Source organism: Apium graveolens, chromosome 3 (genome assembly GCF_009905375.1).
Source record: "Apium graveolens cultivar Ventura chromosome 3, ASM990537v1, whole genome shotgun sequence".
Taxonomy (NCBI): Eukaryota; Viridiplantae; Streptophyta; class Magnoliopsida; order Apiales; family Apiaceae; genus Apium; species Apium graveolens.
Genome location: NC_133649.1, coordinates 23,434,345 through 23,454,517, shown reverse-complemented (window position 1 = coordinate 23,454,517; position 20,173 = coordinate 23,434,345). Strand labels below are relative to the sequence as shown.

At 38.7% G+C, this 20,173-nt stretch overlaps 2 protein-coding genes across 2 annotated transcripts; both read right to left on the bottom strand.

Annotated features, from left to right (window-relative positions):
- Positions 1-16,547: 16,547 nt before the first annotated feature.
- Positions 16,548-17,042, bottom strand: LOC141713998 (uncharacterized). The gene has a single exon (XM_074517548.1). The coding sequence runs from the start codon at positions 17,040-17,042 to the stop codon at positions 16,548-16,550; it is 495 nt and encodes a 164-aa protein (XP_074373649.1).
- Positions 17,043-18,574: 1,532 nt separating this feature from the next.
- LOC141713997 (uncharacterized) lies at positions 18,575-19,643 on the bottom strand. Its single transcript, XM_074517546.1, has 4 exons — positions 19,583-19,643; positions 19,066-19,481; positions 18,796-19,023; positions 18,575-18,742 (listed from the first exon to the last, which is right to left on the bottom strand). The coding sequence occupies exons 1-4, from the start codon at positions 19,641-19,643 to the stop codon at positions 18,575-18,577; spliced, it is 873 nt and encodes a 290-aa protein (XP_074373647.1).
- Between the last annotated feature and the right edge of the window lie 530 nt (positions 19,644-20,173).

Sequence of the window (20,173 nt, the reverse complement as noted above, 5' to 3'; positions counted from 1 at the left end):
GTAGCACAGAGTTGTATGCACCTTTGTATAGAATCTGTAGTAGCATATAAGTCATGTTGACTTTAACTAGATATGCAGAATAGGTTGATTAACTGTACATAAGCAATGTCTTGTAATTCTGTATAAGTGAAATGAAGTCAAGTGCCAAAATAGCTATCAACGGATGCTTAACAAAGCTTCGACGGATGATCAAATGACTTTCAACGGATGTTCAAAATAGCAGTCGACGGATGATCAAGTAAGTCATCGACGGATGATCTGAAATTCGACGGATGATAATATCAAGATTCAAACATCAGTTGAACAGTGAAAGCTGACACACAGCCGTCGAGATTGGATACAAACACTGTGGAAGCCCATTAACTGGGTAATAGAGGACGAAAAGCAGCAAAGATTAAGACTGTTAGATTTTATATTTATTCAGTTCTTTTGACTTTGTAATCTTGGTAATATATATATAAACCAAGAGAGTAGCAAAATAAATAAAAAAAAACTAAGAAAACTAAGTGAGCTTAGAAACAAACACAGAGAAATCTTTGTAAGCACTATCTTTAGCATTTCCTGTGTTCTTAGTTTTTCGATCTTGTAAAAGCAGCTGTGAGCATTTCTACACACAGAGTTCTCTCGATATATTAATATATATCTCTGGTGGAATTGTTTAAATCCACCAGAAAGTTTTTAAAGACTCTTGTTTTTAATTACTCTTGTTTTGATTCATTAAAGTTTATATTCCGCATTGTGCTAATCAAAACAGATATATCTATAATCAAGTTGAACATTTTTATTTCAAGAAAAAGATAAAGAATTCCATTCAACCCCCCTTCTGTAATTCTTGCTATATTGTTAAGGGACTAACAATTGGTATCAGAGCAAGCTCTTAATCTACAAAGAGTTTAAAGATCAAAACAATTCAGCAAGATGAACAAGAAAGATGTTGGAGTCAAGATTCCTTTTCTGGATAAAGATAATTACCATCATTAGAAGGTAAAGATGCATCTTCATATGCTTTCTCAAGATGAGGCCTATGTGGACTGCATAGAAAGAGGCCCTCATGTTCCAATGAGAGCTGCAACAGGAAATGAACCAACAGTTCCAAAGCCAAGGCATGAATGGTCTGATCCTGATCTTGAACAAGTCAGGAAAGATAAAAAGGCCATGAACATTCTGTTCAATGGTGTTGATGCAGATATGTTTGATAACATCATCAACTGCAAGACTGCCAAGGAAGTTTGGGACACAATACAGATAATCTGTGATGGTACTGAGCAAGTAAGAGAAAATAAAATACAGCTCCTGATTCAGCAATATGAGCATTTTCACAATGAAGAAAGTGAGTCACTCACTGACATTTTTAGTAGATTCCAAAAGCTACTAAATGCTCTTAAATTGCATGGAAGAGTCTATCAGACTAAAGACTCCAATCTGAAATTTCTCAGATCTCTTCCAAAGGAATGGAAACCAATGACAGTCTCATTGAGAAACTCGCAAGATTATAAGGAGTTTACTTTGGAGAGACTGTATGGCATTCTAAAGACCTATGAGCTTGAAATAGAGCAGGGTGAAAGAATGGAGAGAGGAAAGAAGAAAGGAGGATCCATTGCACTAGTTGCTGAACTGGAAAAGGAGAAGAAAGTGAAGATGTAAGCTGTGGAATCAACTTCAAAGGCCTGTGAAAGCAAGGGTAAAGGGCTAGCTGCAGAAAGTGAAGATTCTTTGAGTCAAGATGACATGGAGGACATTGATGAGCACCTAGCATTCCTTTCAAGAAGATTTGCCAAGCTCAAGTTCAAGAAGAACTTTGGAGCTGCCAAGCCAAATAGAAACATGATGGATAAGTCAAAATCCAAGTGTTTCAAATGTGGCTTGGCAGGGCATTTTGCAAATGAGTGTAGAAAGTCAGATTCTAGTAAGAAGAGATTTGAGTCTGTGGATTATAAGAAAAAATACTTTGATCTACTCAAACAAAAGGAAAAGGCTTTTATTAAACAAGAGAATGACTGGGCAGCTGATGGTTTGGATGAAGATGAGGAGATCAGCTATGTCAATCTAGCCCTTATGGCCAAGTCTGATGAAACAGAGACAAGTTCCTCAAGCAATCAGGTAATTACTACAAACCTTGCACATTTATCTAAAGCTGAGTGTAATGATGCAATAAATGACATGTCTACAGAATTGTATCATTTGCGTGTTACACTTAAGTCCCTCACTAAAGAAAATGCTAAAATCAAAGAAAACAACTTGTTTTTGAGTGAGAGGAATAATGTGCTTGAGTCTCAGTTTGTTGAGTTTGAGAAACTAAAAATTGAGTGTAGAATTGCTAAGGAGGAATTAACTGAGTCCTTGAAAAAGGAAGAAATTTTAAAGAAGCAGCTCGATCGTGAACAGGAGGTGATTAAAGCATGGAAAACATCCAGAGATATTCATGCTCAAATCACCAAGGTTCAAGGAATTGAGTCCTTTTGTGATGAAGCCTGGAAAAAGAATAAGGAGAAACTAGAACCTATATTGGTAGATGGATTGCTGACAGATGTAGACTCGACGGATGATGAGGACTATCCGTCGGATAACAAAATGTGTTATCCGTCGAATGATAAAAATCCTCATCCGTCGGCTGTGAACAAACCCATTAGTAAAGCCAAATTAACCAAGCTAAATGAAAAGTATGGGTCTGTTTCCAAGAACTTTGTTTCAGGGGAGTCAAGTCAAGCCAAGAAAGGGAAGAAGGCTAATGTTGGTCACATGACTGTCAAACAGTTGAGTGACAGACTTGAGAAGATAGAGGTAAAAACAGAAACTAAAAGGAAAAACAATAGGAATGGTAAAGTAGGGATTAACAAACATAACAACTACACACCTGACAAATATGCTCCTAGAAAAATCTGTGTCAAATGTGGTAGTGTAAATCATTTGTCTGTTAATTGCAAATTTGCCATGCCTACTCCCATGTCTGTTCAGCCTCAATTCTCTAACATGAATGCCATGCCTCCTATGTCTGTTAATGCTATGCCTACAAAGAACATGAATGCACAGTTTGCTAATATGCCATTTGCACCTAATCCATATTATGCTGCATACAATATGCCTCAAATGCCATTTAGCATGCCTTACTGGAATAACATGTTTGCACCAAGCATGCCATTTCCTGTTAGCCATAACATGCATAATAATTCTGTAGCATCTAGTGGTTTCAAAGGCCCAACCCAAATGACTAAGGAAGAATCTGAAATTCCTAAGTCAAATGAGTTTAAACCTAAGAAACAGAAGAAGAAAGTTAACAAGGCAGGACCCAAAGAAACTTGGGTACCAAAATCAACTTGATTTAATTTTGATGTGTGCAGGGAAACAGAAAAAATCTTTGGTACTTGGATAGTGGTTGTTCAAGACACATGACTGGTGATTCTACCCTGCTCACAGAGTTTGAAGAGAGAGCTGGCCCAAGTATCACTTTTGGAGATGACAGCAAAGGTTATACTGTGGGATATGGCTTGATTTCAAAGGACAATGTCATCATTGAAGAGGTTGCCTTAGTGGATGGTCTCAAACACAATCTGTTGAGTATCAGCCAGCTTTGTGATAAAGGCAACTCAGTAACCTTCAACAAAGAAACCTGTGTTGTGATTAATAATCAAAACAACAAAGTGGTTCTCACTGGTGTGAGAAGAGGAAATGTGTATCTAGCTGACTTCAACTCAAATAAAGCAGAATCTGTAACTTGTCTTCTCAGTAAAGCAAGTCAAGATGAAAGTTGGCTATGGCACAAGAAGCTATCCCATTTGAACTTCAAGACCATGAATGAGCTGGTAAATAAAGAGCTAGTTAGAGGCATTCCTCTAGTGGAGTTTACAAAGGATGGACTGTGTGATGCCTGCCAAAAAGGGAAGCAAATTAAAGCATCATTCAGGAAGAAACTTGATTCAGCAATTGAAGAACCTCTGCAACTGCTTCACATGGATTTGTTTGGACCAGTCAATGTATTGTCAATCTCAAAGAAAAGATTTTGCCTAGTAATTGTAGATGATTTCTCAAAGTTCTCTTGGACCTATTTCCTAAAGTCCAAAGATGAAGCTAGTGAAATCATCATCAATCACACAAGGCAAGTTAACAATCATCCTGATTTCAAAGTTAGAAGAATCAGGAGTGACAATGGAACTGAGTTCAAGAACTATGTCTTGAGAGCATTCTGTGAGGAAAATGGGATCCTGCATGAGTTTTCAGCAGCAAGGACTCCACAACAGAATGGAGTAGTGGAAAGAAAGAATAGATCTCTTATTGAAGCTGCAAGGACAATGCTTGAAGAATCAAAATTACCAACATATTTCTGGGCTGAAGTTGTCAACACTGCATGCTACACTCAGAACATCTCTCTGATTAATCAAGCAAAATGCAAGACACCTTATCAATTGTTCAAGAACAAGAAGCCAACTCTGAACTTTCTTCATGTCTTTGGCTGTAAATGCTATATTCTGAGAAATCAAACTGATCAAAATGGGAAGTTTGATGCTAAAGCAGATGAAGGAATTTTTGTTGGATATGCTGTTGGTAAAGCATATAGATTCTACAATCTAAGAACCAACATTGTTGTTGAATCTATACATGTTGTGTTTGATGATAAAAAGATTGAAGGACTAAAAGATGGAGATTACCATGAGAGCCTCAAATTCGACAATGTTGAGATGGTCAGTGAAGAAAGTGATGATGAAAGTGATCAAGAAACAGTGTCTAAGGATAATGCAGACAAATTTACTACAAATGAAGCACAAAACTCAACATCCGTCGAGTTACATAATAATTCATCCGTCGGAAGGCAATCTGTATTATCCGTCGGAAGACAACCTGCCTCATCCGTCGGTACTCAAAACTCACAATCCGTCGGGTTATCAAAAGGAGCAGGAAGTCAAGGCAGATCACCCATTGAAAGCACCCCAATTTCAAATCAAAGATCCACAAACTCAGGGGGAGTTTCTAGCAATCAAAACTCAATCACACATCAAGACAATATTGAGGTCTCTTCATCTAGGGCTAATCTACCTCAACCAAGGAAATGGACAAAAGATCACCCCTTTGAACTGATTATTGGTGATGTTTCTTCCAGAGTTCAAACCAGGAGAGCAACTCAAGAAGAATGTCTATACAACAGCTTCCTGTCTAAGGAAGAACCAAAGAAGGTAGAAGAAGCCTTATTAGATCCTGATTGGATTTTAGCTATGCAGGAGGAGCTAAACCAATTTGAAAGGAATAAAGTATGGAAGCTGGTACCCAAGCCTAAAGGAAAGAATCCAATAGACACCAAATGGGTATTCAGAAACAAGATGGATGAAAATGGCATAGTAGTAAGGAACAAAGCAAGATTGGTTGCTAAAGGCTATTGTCAGCAAGAAGGGATAGATTTTGATGAAACATTTGCTCCTGTTGCAAGACTTGAAGCCATCAGAATCTTCTTAGCCTATGCAGCCCATGCCAATTTCAAGGTCTATCAAATGGATGTCAAAAGTGCCTTTCTGAATGGAGATTTGGAGGAAGAAGTGTATATAAGTCAACCTCCTGGCTTTGAAGATCCAAATTTCCCAGAGTATGTCTACTATCTATTGAAAGCACTTTATGGACTGAAGCAAGCACCTAGAGCCTGGTATGACACTTTATCAAAGTTCCTTTTGGAAAATCACTTCACAAGAGGTACTGTAGATAAAACTTTATTTTTCAGAAATGTGAATGGCTCTAGCATACTTGTTCAAATTTATGTAGATGATATTATTTTTGGCTCTACAGATGAGAAACTTTGTAAAAAGTTTGCCAAACTGATGAAAAGCAAGTATGAAATGAGTATGATGGGAGAACTAACTTACTTTCTTGGTTTACAAGTTAAGCAAGTTAGTGATGGAATATTCATTAGTCAAACTAAATATATTTTTGATCTTTTAAAGAAGTTTGATCTAATGAATTGCACATCTGCAAAAACTCCCATGGCCACTGCAACTAAGCTTGAACTAAACACTACTGAAAAGTCTGTGGATATTTCAAGTTATAGAGGCATGGTTGGCTCACTTCTGTACTTAACAGCCAGTAGGCCAGATATAATGTTTGCTACATGTTTGTGTGCTAGATTTCAGGCTGATCCTAGAGAGTCTCATTTAATAGCTATTAAAAGAATTTTCAGATATCTCAAAGGAACACCAAACCTTGGCATTTGGTATCCTAGAGATTCTGGTTTTGATCTAACTGGTTATTCAGATGTAGATTATGCAGGTTGCAGAATTGATAGAAAAAGCACAACAGGAACCTGTCAATTTCTAGGAGACAAGCTTGTGTCCTGGTTCAGTAAAAAGCAAAATTCAGTTTCTACTTCTACAGCTGAAGCTGAATATATTGCTGCTGGCAGTTGCTGTGCACAGATTTTATGGATGAAAAATCAATTGCTAGACTATGGTTTGCAAGTTGAAAGGATTCCTATTTTCTGTGACAACACAAGTGCAATTGCCATCACTGAAAATCCAGTGCAACATTCAAGGACAAAGCATATAGACATCAAGTACCATTTCATAAGGGAACATGTAATGAATGGTACTGTAGAGTTACATTTTGTTCCAAGTGAGAAGCAACTTGCAGATATTTTTACCAAGCCACTGGATGAATCCACCTTTTCTAGGTTGGTAAGTGAGTTAGGTATGCTTAATTACTCTTGAATTTATCTGAATTATTCTTGCAAGTTGAAAAGAAGCCAGAAATTTAGTTGATTTTTAGTCTTGGATGAAATTTTGGCTAAGTCAAAATTTGTCTCTCGACGGATGACCATTATCCATCGGGTTGAGTCATCCGTCGATATACAAATTGTAAATAAAAATCAATTACTTTTCTGGAATATTTTAAAGCTCGACGGATAACATTTTATCCTCATCCGTCGAAGTGTCTAAATCTTAATCGTTAATTCCCTGAACATTATCCATCGAGTATACTTACAGTTTATAAGCATTACACGACGGATAATGGGTGGAATTTTTAAAGTTTATTTTAAAACGGTAATTTTAGGCAGTTTCTATTGGGTAATTTATTTCTCTTTATTATTTTTATCCGTTGAGTTTGAGAAAAGTATAAAAGCCTATTTCATTCTAATTATTTTCTTTTATCATTCTCAAATTCAACTGTCTTATTTCATTCTCTCTCAAGCAAAAATCATCTTTCTCTTCAAGCTTTTCTTCCCTAACAATGGCACCCGTAGTAAAGATCATGTCACAGACTGGGTTCATCTATGAGAAGAACAACTTCACTGCCTTGGTCAATAAGGGGATTCAGCAATCTGAAGACTATCATAAGATGATGGACTTCGTGAAGAACTGCAAGTTAAGTTTTGCTATACTGGAATCACCCACAATTTATTGTGAAGTTGTTGAGGAGATGTGGACAACAGCAATCTACAACTCTACTGACAAAACCATCACTCTGACCATCAAAGGTAATGTTTTCTGTATCAATAGTGATGTCATAAAAGCATGTTTCAAGATTCCTGATGACAATGTTACTGCACCACACACTGACACTGATATTGTCAATATGCTAAATTCCATTCATTATGCACTTCCTACTGCAAAACTAAGTGAAATTAGAAGACTAAGTCTTAGGAAGGAATGGAGTTACTTGTGTGATGTAGTAACTAAGGTCTTTTCTGGAAAAATCAACAATTTTGATTCTGTGAACATTTTCATGCTTAACATGCTATACATGCTAGTTACAGACAAATATTACAACTTAAGTGATCTGGTTGTGTATGAGTTAGGTTATAAACTAGGTGACTTAGCCAAAAGAGGAAAGAATATTTACTATGCTAGATTTTTTATGCTTTTGGCTAACCATCTTTGTGAAGAGATTGTACTTGAGAACCCAACCAACAAATTAGCGTGTTGGGTTCAAGAGAGAAGAATCATTGCAGATTTGAACAGAGCCAACCATCACAAGGATGTGCCAATGTTCTATTTTCCTGTAATGCTGGCACCTCAGGTAAGTGAGGTAAGTTCATCTTCACTCTCAACTATTCCAATCCCTTCTATTTCTTTGACTTCAGGCATAGCTATGGCAACTGTGACAATGACCAAACAGTTGCCTACCAAAGCTGCCAAAACAACTGCAATTCTTAAATACAAATCAAAGAAAACCCCCTCTAGTATCTCTAAAAAGGTACCAGTTGAAAATTCTACCAAACACAAAGAGGGGAGTGTAAAGGAGGGTAAGATAGGTGAGGGAAGGGGTGAACATCAAAGAAACCCCAAGGATAAGGTTGGAGAGATAAGTGAATCCCAGCCTAGCCAAACTGCAGTTTCCCAACAAACTGCAGTGCTTAAAAAGGACAGAAGCTCACTTCTAGCTGCATCCTCCCAAAAGGATGTGGCTATTGAACAAAGCTCTCATCCAAGAGCACAGGCCAAGAGGGTTAGGGACACAAGCCTACACCAAACTTACACTAGAAAGAAGAAATCCAAAACCACTGGGGATGCACAGGACACACACTTAGTACAAACTGATGCTAAAGACACAGTCCCTGCACCTTCTCAAATCCAGATTGATGTGGCTCCAATAAATGTGGAGTCACAGCCAAAATCTCTCTTGATAGAAGCCACTGAAACACAATACTCACCAACCAACTCACTGGAAGTGGACATGATAAACACTTCAATTCCTGATTCCCCTTCTTTAACTCTGTTGGGGAAGCCAAAATCTAGTGCAAGTGAGCATCATCTTTTAGATGATTTGTTGGCTCACTTGCCAATTCTTTCTGATTCTATTGTGACATCTGTGCCTCAAATAACTTCAATCAACACAGAGTCAACAATAGTTTCTCTTCCCACCTTATTCATTTCTACTCTCTTGATGGATATTGCTCATCCATCGAGTAGTGATTGTATCCCGACGGATAAGCTTAACAGCAGTTATCCGTCGGATAGCTTTACCACTCACCCGACGGATATCATTTATCCGTCGAGTGTCTCTGCACAACTTCAAACTTCAATAATTTCAAGTGCAGAAGATTTGGTGGTAATACAATCACTCTTAGGACTGAGAGAGGAGAGTGTATTGAGTGAGAGGTTGGGTTGCTCCCAGGCAAAAGGAGAGGAAAAGAGTGAATCTCAGCAATCCATTCATTCAGGATTGGCAAAAGTGAGTGAGAGGAGTCCCACCTTAGTAGGTGAAGGTGAGGGTGTGAGGGTGGGGAGCCAGGGTGAGACCCTGATGCAACAAAAGAGAGAATATGAGAGAAAAGCAGGTACTGGAGCAATAAGGATGGAGCCAGCCATTGCTAGTGAGTCACTGATTGTGGATGATGCTGAAAAGGAAAGACAATTTCAGCAACATTACAAAGCTGTAATTGATAACATTTCCTTGGATGCTGACACTTTTACTCACCCTGTTTCAGCCTATCAACTGTTGGCTGCTCAGGGCAATGTGGAGGCAGAGCAGACTTTACACTTAGTGCCCACCACAAAATCTCTTCAAAGAGATAAAGCTGCTGTCAACAGGATGCCTCCTCAAGCTGGAGAGCCATCTGAAGAATTTGGAGTAAATTCTGATGATGATGACTCTAGTTCTTTGAATGGAAGCATGAACTTAGGGGGAGCTGTAGGCCAAAGTTCTGCTTTAAGTTTACCTGAATGGGCATGGGCAAAGGACTTTACACCAGGACAATTTGAGGTGTCTTTGGTAAGACAAGTAACAGCCATTCAGCAAGCCCTTCGGGAAGTTTCAGATGCTGGTACCAAGGCTGTTCTTAAAGCTCATCTAGACTCCTTGCACTTAATGAAGATCCAACACTCCAGACAGAATATCAGTGTAGATGAATTGAAAAAGGAGATAGCTGACTTAAAGACATACAACTCTGAGAAACTGGATTCAATTATGCCATATGGTACCATGCATGATTTATTATAAAGGTTGAGAAGAGAATCAGATTCTGAAAAGAAGATAGCCAAACTGGAGACCAGAGTTCAAGTTATTGAGAATTCAGTGGCCCTACTTCTTTAAAATCAACAGACTCAGACAAATCTTCTCATGCAACTGGCTAAAGCACAAGGCCTAACTCCTTCACTTGATGATAACAAAAAGGGGGAGAGAGAATCAAGTAAGGGGGAGAAAGGACCAACTAAGGGGGAGAACATTGTAGTTCAAATCAGCAAAGTAATTGTACCTTCAAGTACTATCTCCAAGCCACCAGTTGCAGATGGTATAGATCTTATAAATGCAGTAGCAGCAAGTTTGAAAGATGCTGATAAAGAAGAGTTGACTCTGATCAACTGGAAAAAGATTGATGAGGAAATACAGAGAAAGTTTCAATTAGTCAAGGAACCAGATCAGTCAGCAATCCATCACTCTCATGTGAAGCCAATCAATGTGAATGAGATGAGCATGAACTATCTGGAGAAAGGACAATCTTCCTGCATCAAGACTATAAAGGCTGAGATGATTCTTAAACCAAGGGCAAACTATCCAAAGTCATCTTTGAAGAACCCTATGGATACTGTGTATGAGACACCCAAGCCTGATGAAAAGAAGCTTATATCAAGATCTATTCTTCTCTACAAAGATCCAGCTGATTCAGCCTCAAGAGAGAGAATTGCAAAGATATTCAGAAATGGGAAGGAAATTTATGTGGTAGCTGGACATCCACAATTTGCTCAAGCAAAGGAAGAAGAAAAAGCCAGATTGAAGCAGGAAAAGAGGCAAGCTGCTCTAGATGCAAAGAAGTCTAAATAAAAGAAAGAACAGTTTGCTATCTTGACCAAGCTACAGGCTGTGAACTCTTCTCAACAAATTCCCTCTCAACCAACTCAAGCTACTGGATCAAAGAAGAAGATTGAAGAATAGAAGAAATCTCCAAGAAAGAAAGAATTGGCTAAAAGAACAAAAAGAAAGTTGGATATTGTTAACAAGGAATTGGAAGATCAATTTCCAATGAAATCCACTAAAGCTGAAACTCCAGCATCAAAGCCCTCTGTGGTATTTGAAGACATAAGGGTGGTAGACCCCTACAGGAACATACATGGAGAGCCTATTGTGCCAAAGGATGAGCCAATAGAGTGGGATAAATTACCAATTCCTGACTTCAACTTGCCAATTCTCACCAAGCCAAGAAGGACAAAATCAAGGGCAGTCAAGAAAGTGAAGCTGTCACCTCTCAAATCCAAGGCAGTAGTCAAAGCTCAACCCAAGATCAACAAGGAAGACTACTTGTACTTGTGTGACATCAAGGAATTTTCAGACCTAAACCTTTATCTGGAGGAGCTGGATGAGGTAAAAGCAATTGATGCATACAGAAACCTACCTGAAAGGTTGGTATTCAAGTACAAAGGAGGAAGGGAGATTTAGTGGCCTCTTCACAGGATACTTCAAGAAAGCCAAGCTGTGTTGATCAAAGTCTATTCATCCTTCAAGAAAAACTTTGGGTTTAATGTAACTGCAAGAAGATTAGTATTGAAGAAGATTGAAGAGCTAAGGAGTGTTAGAGCCAAAGATGCACTACCCAAAACTCTTATCATCCCATACACAGGGAGAAGAGTGCATCTAAGGCCCTACTGGCTGATGGAATTCATGGATGACAAGGGTATGAGAAGATTCTTTAGACTAGAAGACCAATTGAGTATCTCTAGCAATGAGACTCTTTTGGAAATGCAAGAAATGTTAGATCTCTCAGAATCTGATGAATTAGAATTCCACAAACAGCTCCAGAATCAAATTGAAGAAAACAACAGAAAGTTTGGAAGAAGATCCAGACCTTCAAGAAACTAGAAAAATCTGCTCAGGCTAGAGGAGCATCTTGAATTGACTGTGAGCCAAACCTTGTATACCTTGTTTAAATTGAAGCACTTTCAGTTTTATCTACTTATCTTTAAAGATATATGTTTAGGATGTTTTGTTATCATCAAGTGTCTCTTAATTTATGGCTACAATTTCAGTAGACATAAATTGGGGGAGATTGTTGTGAATATGTTGTGCACTTGATGATTACCTAAACAAAACATCTAAGTAGATTTTACTTAGTGAAATAATGTAGCACTCGACGGATAAGAATTATAGTCCCGACGGATAACTCAGTTTAAGTACCGACGGATAAGTAATTTATTATCCATCGAGTGAGTAGCTTATATAATGATAAGTTTGTAGCACAGTGTTGTATGCACCTTTGTATAGAATCTGTAGTAGCATATAAGTCATGTTGACTTTAACTAGATATGCAGAATAGGTTGATTAACTGTACATAAGCAATGTCTTGTAATTCTGTATAAGTGAAATGAAGTCAAGTGCCAAAATAGCTATCAACGGATGCTTAACAAAGCTTCGACGGATGATCAAATAACTTTCAACAAATGTTCAAAATAGCAGTCGACGGATGATCAAGTAAGTCATCGACGGATGATCTGAAATTCGACGGATGATAATATCAAGATTCAAACATCAGTTGAACAGTGAAAGCTGACACACAGTCGTCGAGATTGGATACAAACACTGTGAAAGCCCATTAACTGGGAAATAGAGGATGAAAAACAGCAAAGATTAAGACTGTTAGATTTTATATTTATTCAGTTCTTTTGACTTTGTAATCTTGGTAATATATATATAAACCAAGAGAGTAGCAAAATAAATAAAAAAAAACTAAGAAAACTAAGTGAGCTTAGAAACAAACACAGAGAAATCTTTGTAAGCACTATCTTTAGCATTTCCTGTGTTCTTAGTTTTTTGATCTTGTAAAAGCAGCTGTGAGCATTTCTGTACACAGAGTTCTCTCGATATATTAATATATATCTCTGGTGGAATTGTTTAAATCCACCAGAAAGTTTTTAAAGACTCTTGTTTTTAATTACTCTTGTTTTGATTCATTAAAGTTTATATTCCGCATTGTGCTAATCAAAACAGATATATCTATAATCAAGTTGAACATTTTTATTTCAAGAAAAAGATAAAGAATTCCATTCAACCCCCCTTCTGTAATTCTTGCTATATTGTTAAGGGACTAACAGGAATATTCAAGGTGAACCTATTGTGCCTAAGGATGAACCAATAGACTGGGAGAGTCTACCAATTCCTGACTTCAATTTGCCAATCCTTAACAAGCCAAAGAGAACAAAGTCAAGAGCAGTCAAGAAAGTGAAACTGTCACCTCTCAAATCCAAATCTCTAGTCAAAGCTCAATCCAAAGTCAACAAGGGAGATTACTTGTACTTATGTGACATGAAGGAATTCTCTGACCTAAACCTCTATCTAGATGAACTGGAAGAAGTTAGAGGGATTGATGCCTACAGGAATCTACCTGAAAGGTTAGTTTTCAAGTACAAGGGAGGAAAGGAGATTCAATGGCCATTTCACAGGATCCTTCAAGAAAGCCAATCTGTGCTGATAAAAGTTTATTCATATTTCAAGAAGAACTTTGGTTTCAATGTAACTGCAAGAAGATTGGTTCTAAAGAAGATTGAAGAACTGAGGAGTATTAGAGCTAAAGATGCACTCCCAAAGACTCTAACTATTCCTTACACATGAAGTAGAGTGCATATAAGGCCCTACTAGCTGATGGAGTTCATGGATGACAAAGGAGTTAGAAGATTTTTCAGATTAGGAGACCAATTGAGCATCTCTAGCAATGAGACTCTTTTGGAAATGCAAGGAAAGCTAAATCTCTCAGAATTTGATGAACTGGAATTCCACAGGCAGCTCCAAAATCAGATTGAGAAAAATAACAGAAAGCTTGGAAAGAGATCCATACCTTCAAAAAACTAGACAAATCTGCTCAGACTAGAGGAGCATCTTGAAAAATGACTATGAGCAAAACTTTGTACATCTTTGTTAATTGAAGCACTTTTCAGTAATATCTACTTTCTCTTAAAGTTATATTTTTAGGATGTTTTGTTAGCATCAAGTAACTCTTAATTTATGGCTACAATTCCAGTAGACATAAATTGGGGGAGATTGTTGTGTATATGTTGTGTACTTGATGATTTCATGAACAAAATACCTTAGTAGATCTCACTTAGTGAAATAATGTAGCACTCGACGGATAAGATTTATAGTCCCGACGGATGACTCATTATAATCCCGACGGATGATGACTTATTATGGAGTTCATGGATGACAAAGGAGTGAGAAGATTCTTCAGATTAGAAGACCAATTGAGCATCTCTAGCAATGAGACTCTCTTGGAGATGCAAGAAAAGCTAAATCTCTCAGAATTTGATGAACTGGAATCCCACATACAGCTCCAAAATCAGATAGAAGAAAACAACAGAATGCTTGGAAAGAGATCCAGACCTTCAAGGAATTAGATTAATCTGCTCAGGCTAGAGGAGCACCTTGAAAATGACTGTGAGCTAATCTTTGTGCATTTTGTTATTTGAAGCACTTTACAGTTTTATCTACTTACTTTTAAATTTGTATTTTTAGGGTGTTTTGTTATCATCAAGTTTCTCTTAATTTATGGCTACAATTCCAGTAAACATAAATTGGGGGAGATTGTTATGAATATGTTGTGAACTTGATGATTTCATTAACAAAACACCTTAGTAGATTTTGCTTAGTGAAAAATGTAGCACACGACGGATAAGGAATATAGTTCCGACGGATGACTCAATATAGTCCCGACGGATGATAACTAATTATCCATCGAGTGAGTAGCTTGTGTAATAATGAGTCTGTAGCACATTTCTGCATACACCTTGTTTAGATTCTATAGTAGCACTCAAGTCATGTTGACTTTAATTAGATTTGCAGAATAGGTTGATTAATTATACATAGATGATGTCTTATAATTCTGTATAAATGAAATGAAGTCAAGTGCCAGATTGCTACCCGACAGATAAACAACAATGCCACTCGACGGATGATCAACAAGGCAACCCAACGGATGATCATGTACCCGACGGATAATAAATTCAAACATCAGTTGACAGTGACAACACAGTCACATGCGTCGAGTGTATACAAAAGGAATGTGGAAGCCTATTCAACTGGGTTTTAGAGAACAAAGAAGCATTGCCATTTCCATGCTATTATGAAGATATTCAAAGATGCTGGAACAGAGTAATGAAGCAGCATAGTATTAGACTTGATAGGTTTTGTTTTATTATCTTGTCTTATTACTTTGTAATCTTGGTGATATATAAACCAAGAAGTAGTAAATAGAACAACGAGAACACTAAGCAAGAAAATTCTCAGAGAAACATTTGTAAGCTGTATTCTTAGCATTTCTCTGTAAGCTGTAAGCAGCTGTGAGCAAATCTTGCTACACAGAGTTCTCTTGATATAATATATATATCTCTGGTGGATATATTCAAATCCACCAGAAAGTTTTTAAAGACTTGTGTTTTTAATTACTTGTGTTTTGATTCATTCCAAGTTATTATTCCGCACTTTGCAAATCAATTCACACAGATATATATTTTAAGTTAGAACACTTTTAAACCAAGAAAAAGTTTCAAGAATTCCATTCAACCCCCCTTCTGTAATTCTTGTTGCATTGTTAGGGACTAACAATTGGTATCAGAGCAAGCTCTTGATAAACAAAGAGTTTAAAGATCACAACAAAATAGCAAGATGAACAAGAAGGATGTTGGAGTCAAGATTCCTTTTCTGGATAAAGATAATTACCATCACTGGAAGGTAAAAATGCATCTTCACCTACTTTCTCAAGATGAGGCCTATGTAGATTGCATAGAGAGAGGCCCTCATATACCAATGAGAGCTGCAACTGGGAATGAGCCATCAGTTCCCAAGCCAAGGCATAAATGGTCAGATCCTGATATTGAACAAGTCAGGAAGGATAAGAAGGCCATGAATATTCTGTTCAATGGAGTTGATGGTGATATGTTTGACAACATCATCAATTGCAAAACTGCCAAGGAAGTTTGGGATACAATACAGATTATCTGTGATGGCACTGAACAAGTCAGGGAACTTAAGATGCAGCTGTTAATTCAGCAATATGAGCACTTTCATAGTGAAGATAGTGAGTCTCTTACTGACATTTTTAGTAGATTTCAAAAACTACTAAATGCTCTGAAGTTGCATGGAAGAGTCTATCAGACAAAAGACTCCAATCTTAAATTCCTTAGATCTCTTCCAAAGGAATGGAAACCTATGACAGTCTCATTGAGAAACTCTCAAGATTACAAGGAATTTACTTTGGAGAGACTGTATGGCATTTTAAAAACTTATGAGCTTGAAATAGAGCAAGATGAGAGGATGGAGAGAGGAAAGAAGAAAGGAGGATCCATTGCACTAGTTGCTGAGTTAGAGAAAGAGAAGGAGATGAAGATGGAAGCTGTTAAATTAACTTCAAAGGTCTGTGAAAATGAGGGCAAAGGGCTGGTAGCAGAAAATAAAGATTCTTTGAGCCAATATGACATGGAAGATATTGATGAACATCTAGCATTTCTTTCCAGAAGATTTGCCAAGCTCAAGTTCAAGAAGAACTTTGGAGCAGCTAAGCCAAATAGAAACATGGTGGATAAATCAAAATTCAAGTGTTTTAAATGTGGCTTGGCAGGGCACTTTTCCAGTGAGTGTAGAAAGTCATAATCAAACTAGAATTCTTCCCTCTCATCAACATGCAAGATCCACCAAGGGTGTGGGAACTCTTTCATCTCATCAACAGGAGGATTTCCTTGTGAGGAAGGTCCTGCCAACACTATGGTCTTGTTGTCTACTTCAGAATCAAACTCAAGTATGAAATCAACCAATGCATGTCCCTTCATTATTATGCGAGGACAATATTCCAAATCGAATTGTCCTAGCTCTATTTCCCATTTTAACATTCTTCTCGACGATTCAGGCTTATGCAGAATATATCGGAGTGGATAGGCAGTGCGAACCTCTATTTGGTGAGCTTGGAAATACGGTCTTAACTTTCGTGCTGCAAGTATAAGGGTGTATACCAATTTTTCCATGCTGGTATATCTAGTCTCTGCATCTAACAACCTTTTACTCACATAGTACACGGGCGAATGGTGGCTTGCTTCCTCCTTCACCAACACCGTGCTGACGGAGTATTCTGAAACTGCCAAGTAAAGAATCAACATTTCTCCCTCTTCTGGCTTGGCCAACATAGGAGGATTTCCCAGTTGCTTTTTGATTTTCAGAAATGCCTCTTCACAATCCGAGGTTCACACAATATCCTTCCCCATCCCTTTGATTGCCTTAAAGAATTCTTTGCACCTATATGACGACTTTAAGACAAATTGATTTAAAGCAGCAATCCTTCCTGTCAGGCTCTGTACTTGCTTAACACTGGTGGGAGATTTCATGTCCAACAGAGCTTTGATTTTTGTCGGGTTCGCCTCAATCCCTCGGTGGTTAACCATGAATCCCAAGAATTTTCCTGATTCCATGCCGAATACATACTTCTGAGGATTCAGCTTCATCCTATATTTTCTCAGAATATGGAACATCTCAGCTAAGTCTGCTATATGGTCTTCTGCCCTCTTATATTTTATGAGCATATCATCCACGTATACTTCCATCGTCTTCCTAATCTACCTCTTAAACATTTTGTTTACCAATCTTTGATAAGTGGCCCCGGCGTTAATCAGACCGAACGGCATCCCAATGTAGCAATAGAGTCCTCTATCAGTGATAAAATAGGTGTGCTCTTGGCCAGGCTCATACATGGGAATTTTATAATACCCGGAGTATGCATCCATGAAGCTCAATAAGGCATGTCCTACTGTAGCGTCGACCAACTGATCAATTCTTGGCAAAGGGAAGCTATCATTTGGGCATGCCTTATTCAGATCGTTGAAATCCACACATGTTCTCCACTTGTCATTAGGTTTTCTTACTAACGCCGTGTTTTCTAATCATTTTGGGTAGAAAGATTCCCTGATTAGTCTGACATCCAAGAGTCTATCCACTTCTTCATCCAAGGCTACTGCCCTTTCCCCACTTACGGCCCTCCACTTTTGCCTGACCCCTTATGCTTGGGATCAATGTTCAAATGATGGCGCATCACTTCTGGGTCAATTCCCACCATATCAGAATGGTTCCGCGCAAATACATCAAGGTTTGCCAATAGAAATATTGAAAGCCCTTCTTTCAATCTTGGTGCCAACTGAGATCTAATTCTCAGAACCTTACTTGGATCTTTTTCATCGATAGGGATTTCAATTATGTCTTCCGCTGGCCCCATCTTTTCCGTTGGCATTGGTATTCATGGATCTAAGTCGAGCTGATCACGATTCTCATTATTTTGCAAAGAAGGCGCATCCCCTCGGAGAGGAGCATCAACTTCCTTAGAATGCGCGCCCCGTATCACAGGGGGATCGACTTCCTTTAAATTTTCCGAAGATAAGGACGCGCCCTCAGGAAGAGGGGCATCTACCTTATGCCCATCCTGCCCAAGACTCTACAAGACATCAAATCTTCCTTCGAGCCGTTCCCCATTGAAGTCTGCTTGGACTATGATATTTGGGGGTTCTTCTTCTTCTATCATTTTAATCCTGATCGTGTCTTCAAAAAACAACATTGTTGGAGGTAGCTCAGAGGGGCGCTCGTCTTCTTGCTCGACATAGTAATGGACTCGAATTTTTTCGATCGGCTGTTCGATGCTCTTTTCTCAGTCATCATCTGATGCATCTTCGCCGTGGGCATCCTTCCTAAAGCCCCTCATTGCTTGCTTGTAACATTCCCGAGAATCATATTGAGAGCCTTTTATGCTGCCCACACCATTTGGGTTGGAAACTTGATGGTAAGGTGGTGGATCGAAGTGATGACCCTCATTTCCCTAAGAAAAAACCGTCCTAACAGCACTTTGTGGGATGACTCCTGATTTAGAACCTTGAACTCGAGCATCTTTGTCACGGACAACGGACTTTCCCCCAGGGTACATGGAAACTGAATTGATCCCATAACTCTAACTCCTGCGCCAGAGAAACTATAGACCCACGAATCTTCTCCCGATATATCCCGATCAGGTAGCCCCATCCTTTTAAAGGTGCTGTAGTAGAGGATGTTTGCCGAGCTTCCATTATCTACGAAGGCCCTATGGATATTTTTGGTCCCCATCTAGATGGAAATGACCAGTGCGTCATTGTGGGGGTGATGTACCCATCGAGCATCTGCTTCTCTGAAGGTGATGTCCATGGACTCGCCCTTAAATACCTTGGGTGATCGAGTTTCCACCCTATGAATGTCTGTGAGAGGTCTGAACCGGGCTTCCCTTGCATATATGGCCAAGGCTCTGTTGCTGCATTCCATCCCGGGATCTCCTCCGTAGATTGTTTGGATGCTTCCGTCCCTGACGAACTTATTTTTTTTCAGAGTTTCATTGTTCGATCCTCGAAAGGCTCGCCCTCCTTCTTCCTTTACTCTGTCAGTGTTATCATTGTGCCTCCTTACTTCCTTAACCACCCATTCGCCAAGATATCCTTCCTTGATAAGTGCTTCGATCTCATCCTTTAGTTGCCGACACTCATGTGTGTTATTTCCGAATGACTCATGGTATTCGTAATACTTCTTTTTGTCTTTACTTTTCCAAGATGATAGAGCCTCAGGTTTTCTAAACAGCCCTCTATTCTTGTTTACTTCAAAGATATGCTCGATAGACGCGTCCAAAGACGTATACCTGCTTGCTCTGTAGTCATAGCTCGAGGGAGGGCTCCATTCCCTTCTTGTGGTCGTTGCATTTACTCAATTTGGGCTTCGGCTGCCTCTTCTATACCTTGGGCTTGGAGATCTGTCTCTCTTTCTTGCTTTGCTTCTCTGACTTGCTTGCGAAGTTGGTTTTACCTCTGCTAGAGACTGCTCTATAGCTTTAAATGATTCTGTCAAAGTAAAGACATTCGTTAGAGTGGCCGGGTCTTTTCCTTGTAAATGTTTCCAGAAATCCGAGCCGACCCTTAGTCCTGCTATCAATAAGCTTTTCAGAGCTTCGTCCGAAGCCCCTCTTACGCTGGTGGACTCAGCGTTGAATCTTTTAAAGTAGGACGTCAAGCTTTCATTTTCCCTTTGCCTAACGTTGGTGAGAGTTGTAACGGTGGGAGCATACCTCACAGCGGCTTGGAACTTGGTTAGGAACAGGGTCTTCATTTGTTCCCCGGAAGTGATTACTCCCGATCCAAGCTTCTGAAACTATTGTTGGGCGCTTTCTCTAAAAGTCGCCACCAAGAGCCGACATCGAGCTAAGTCTGGGACTTGATACATCCATCTTTATATT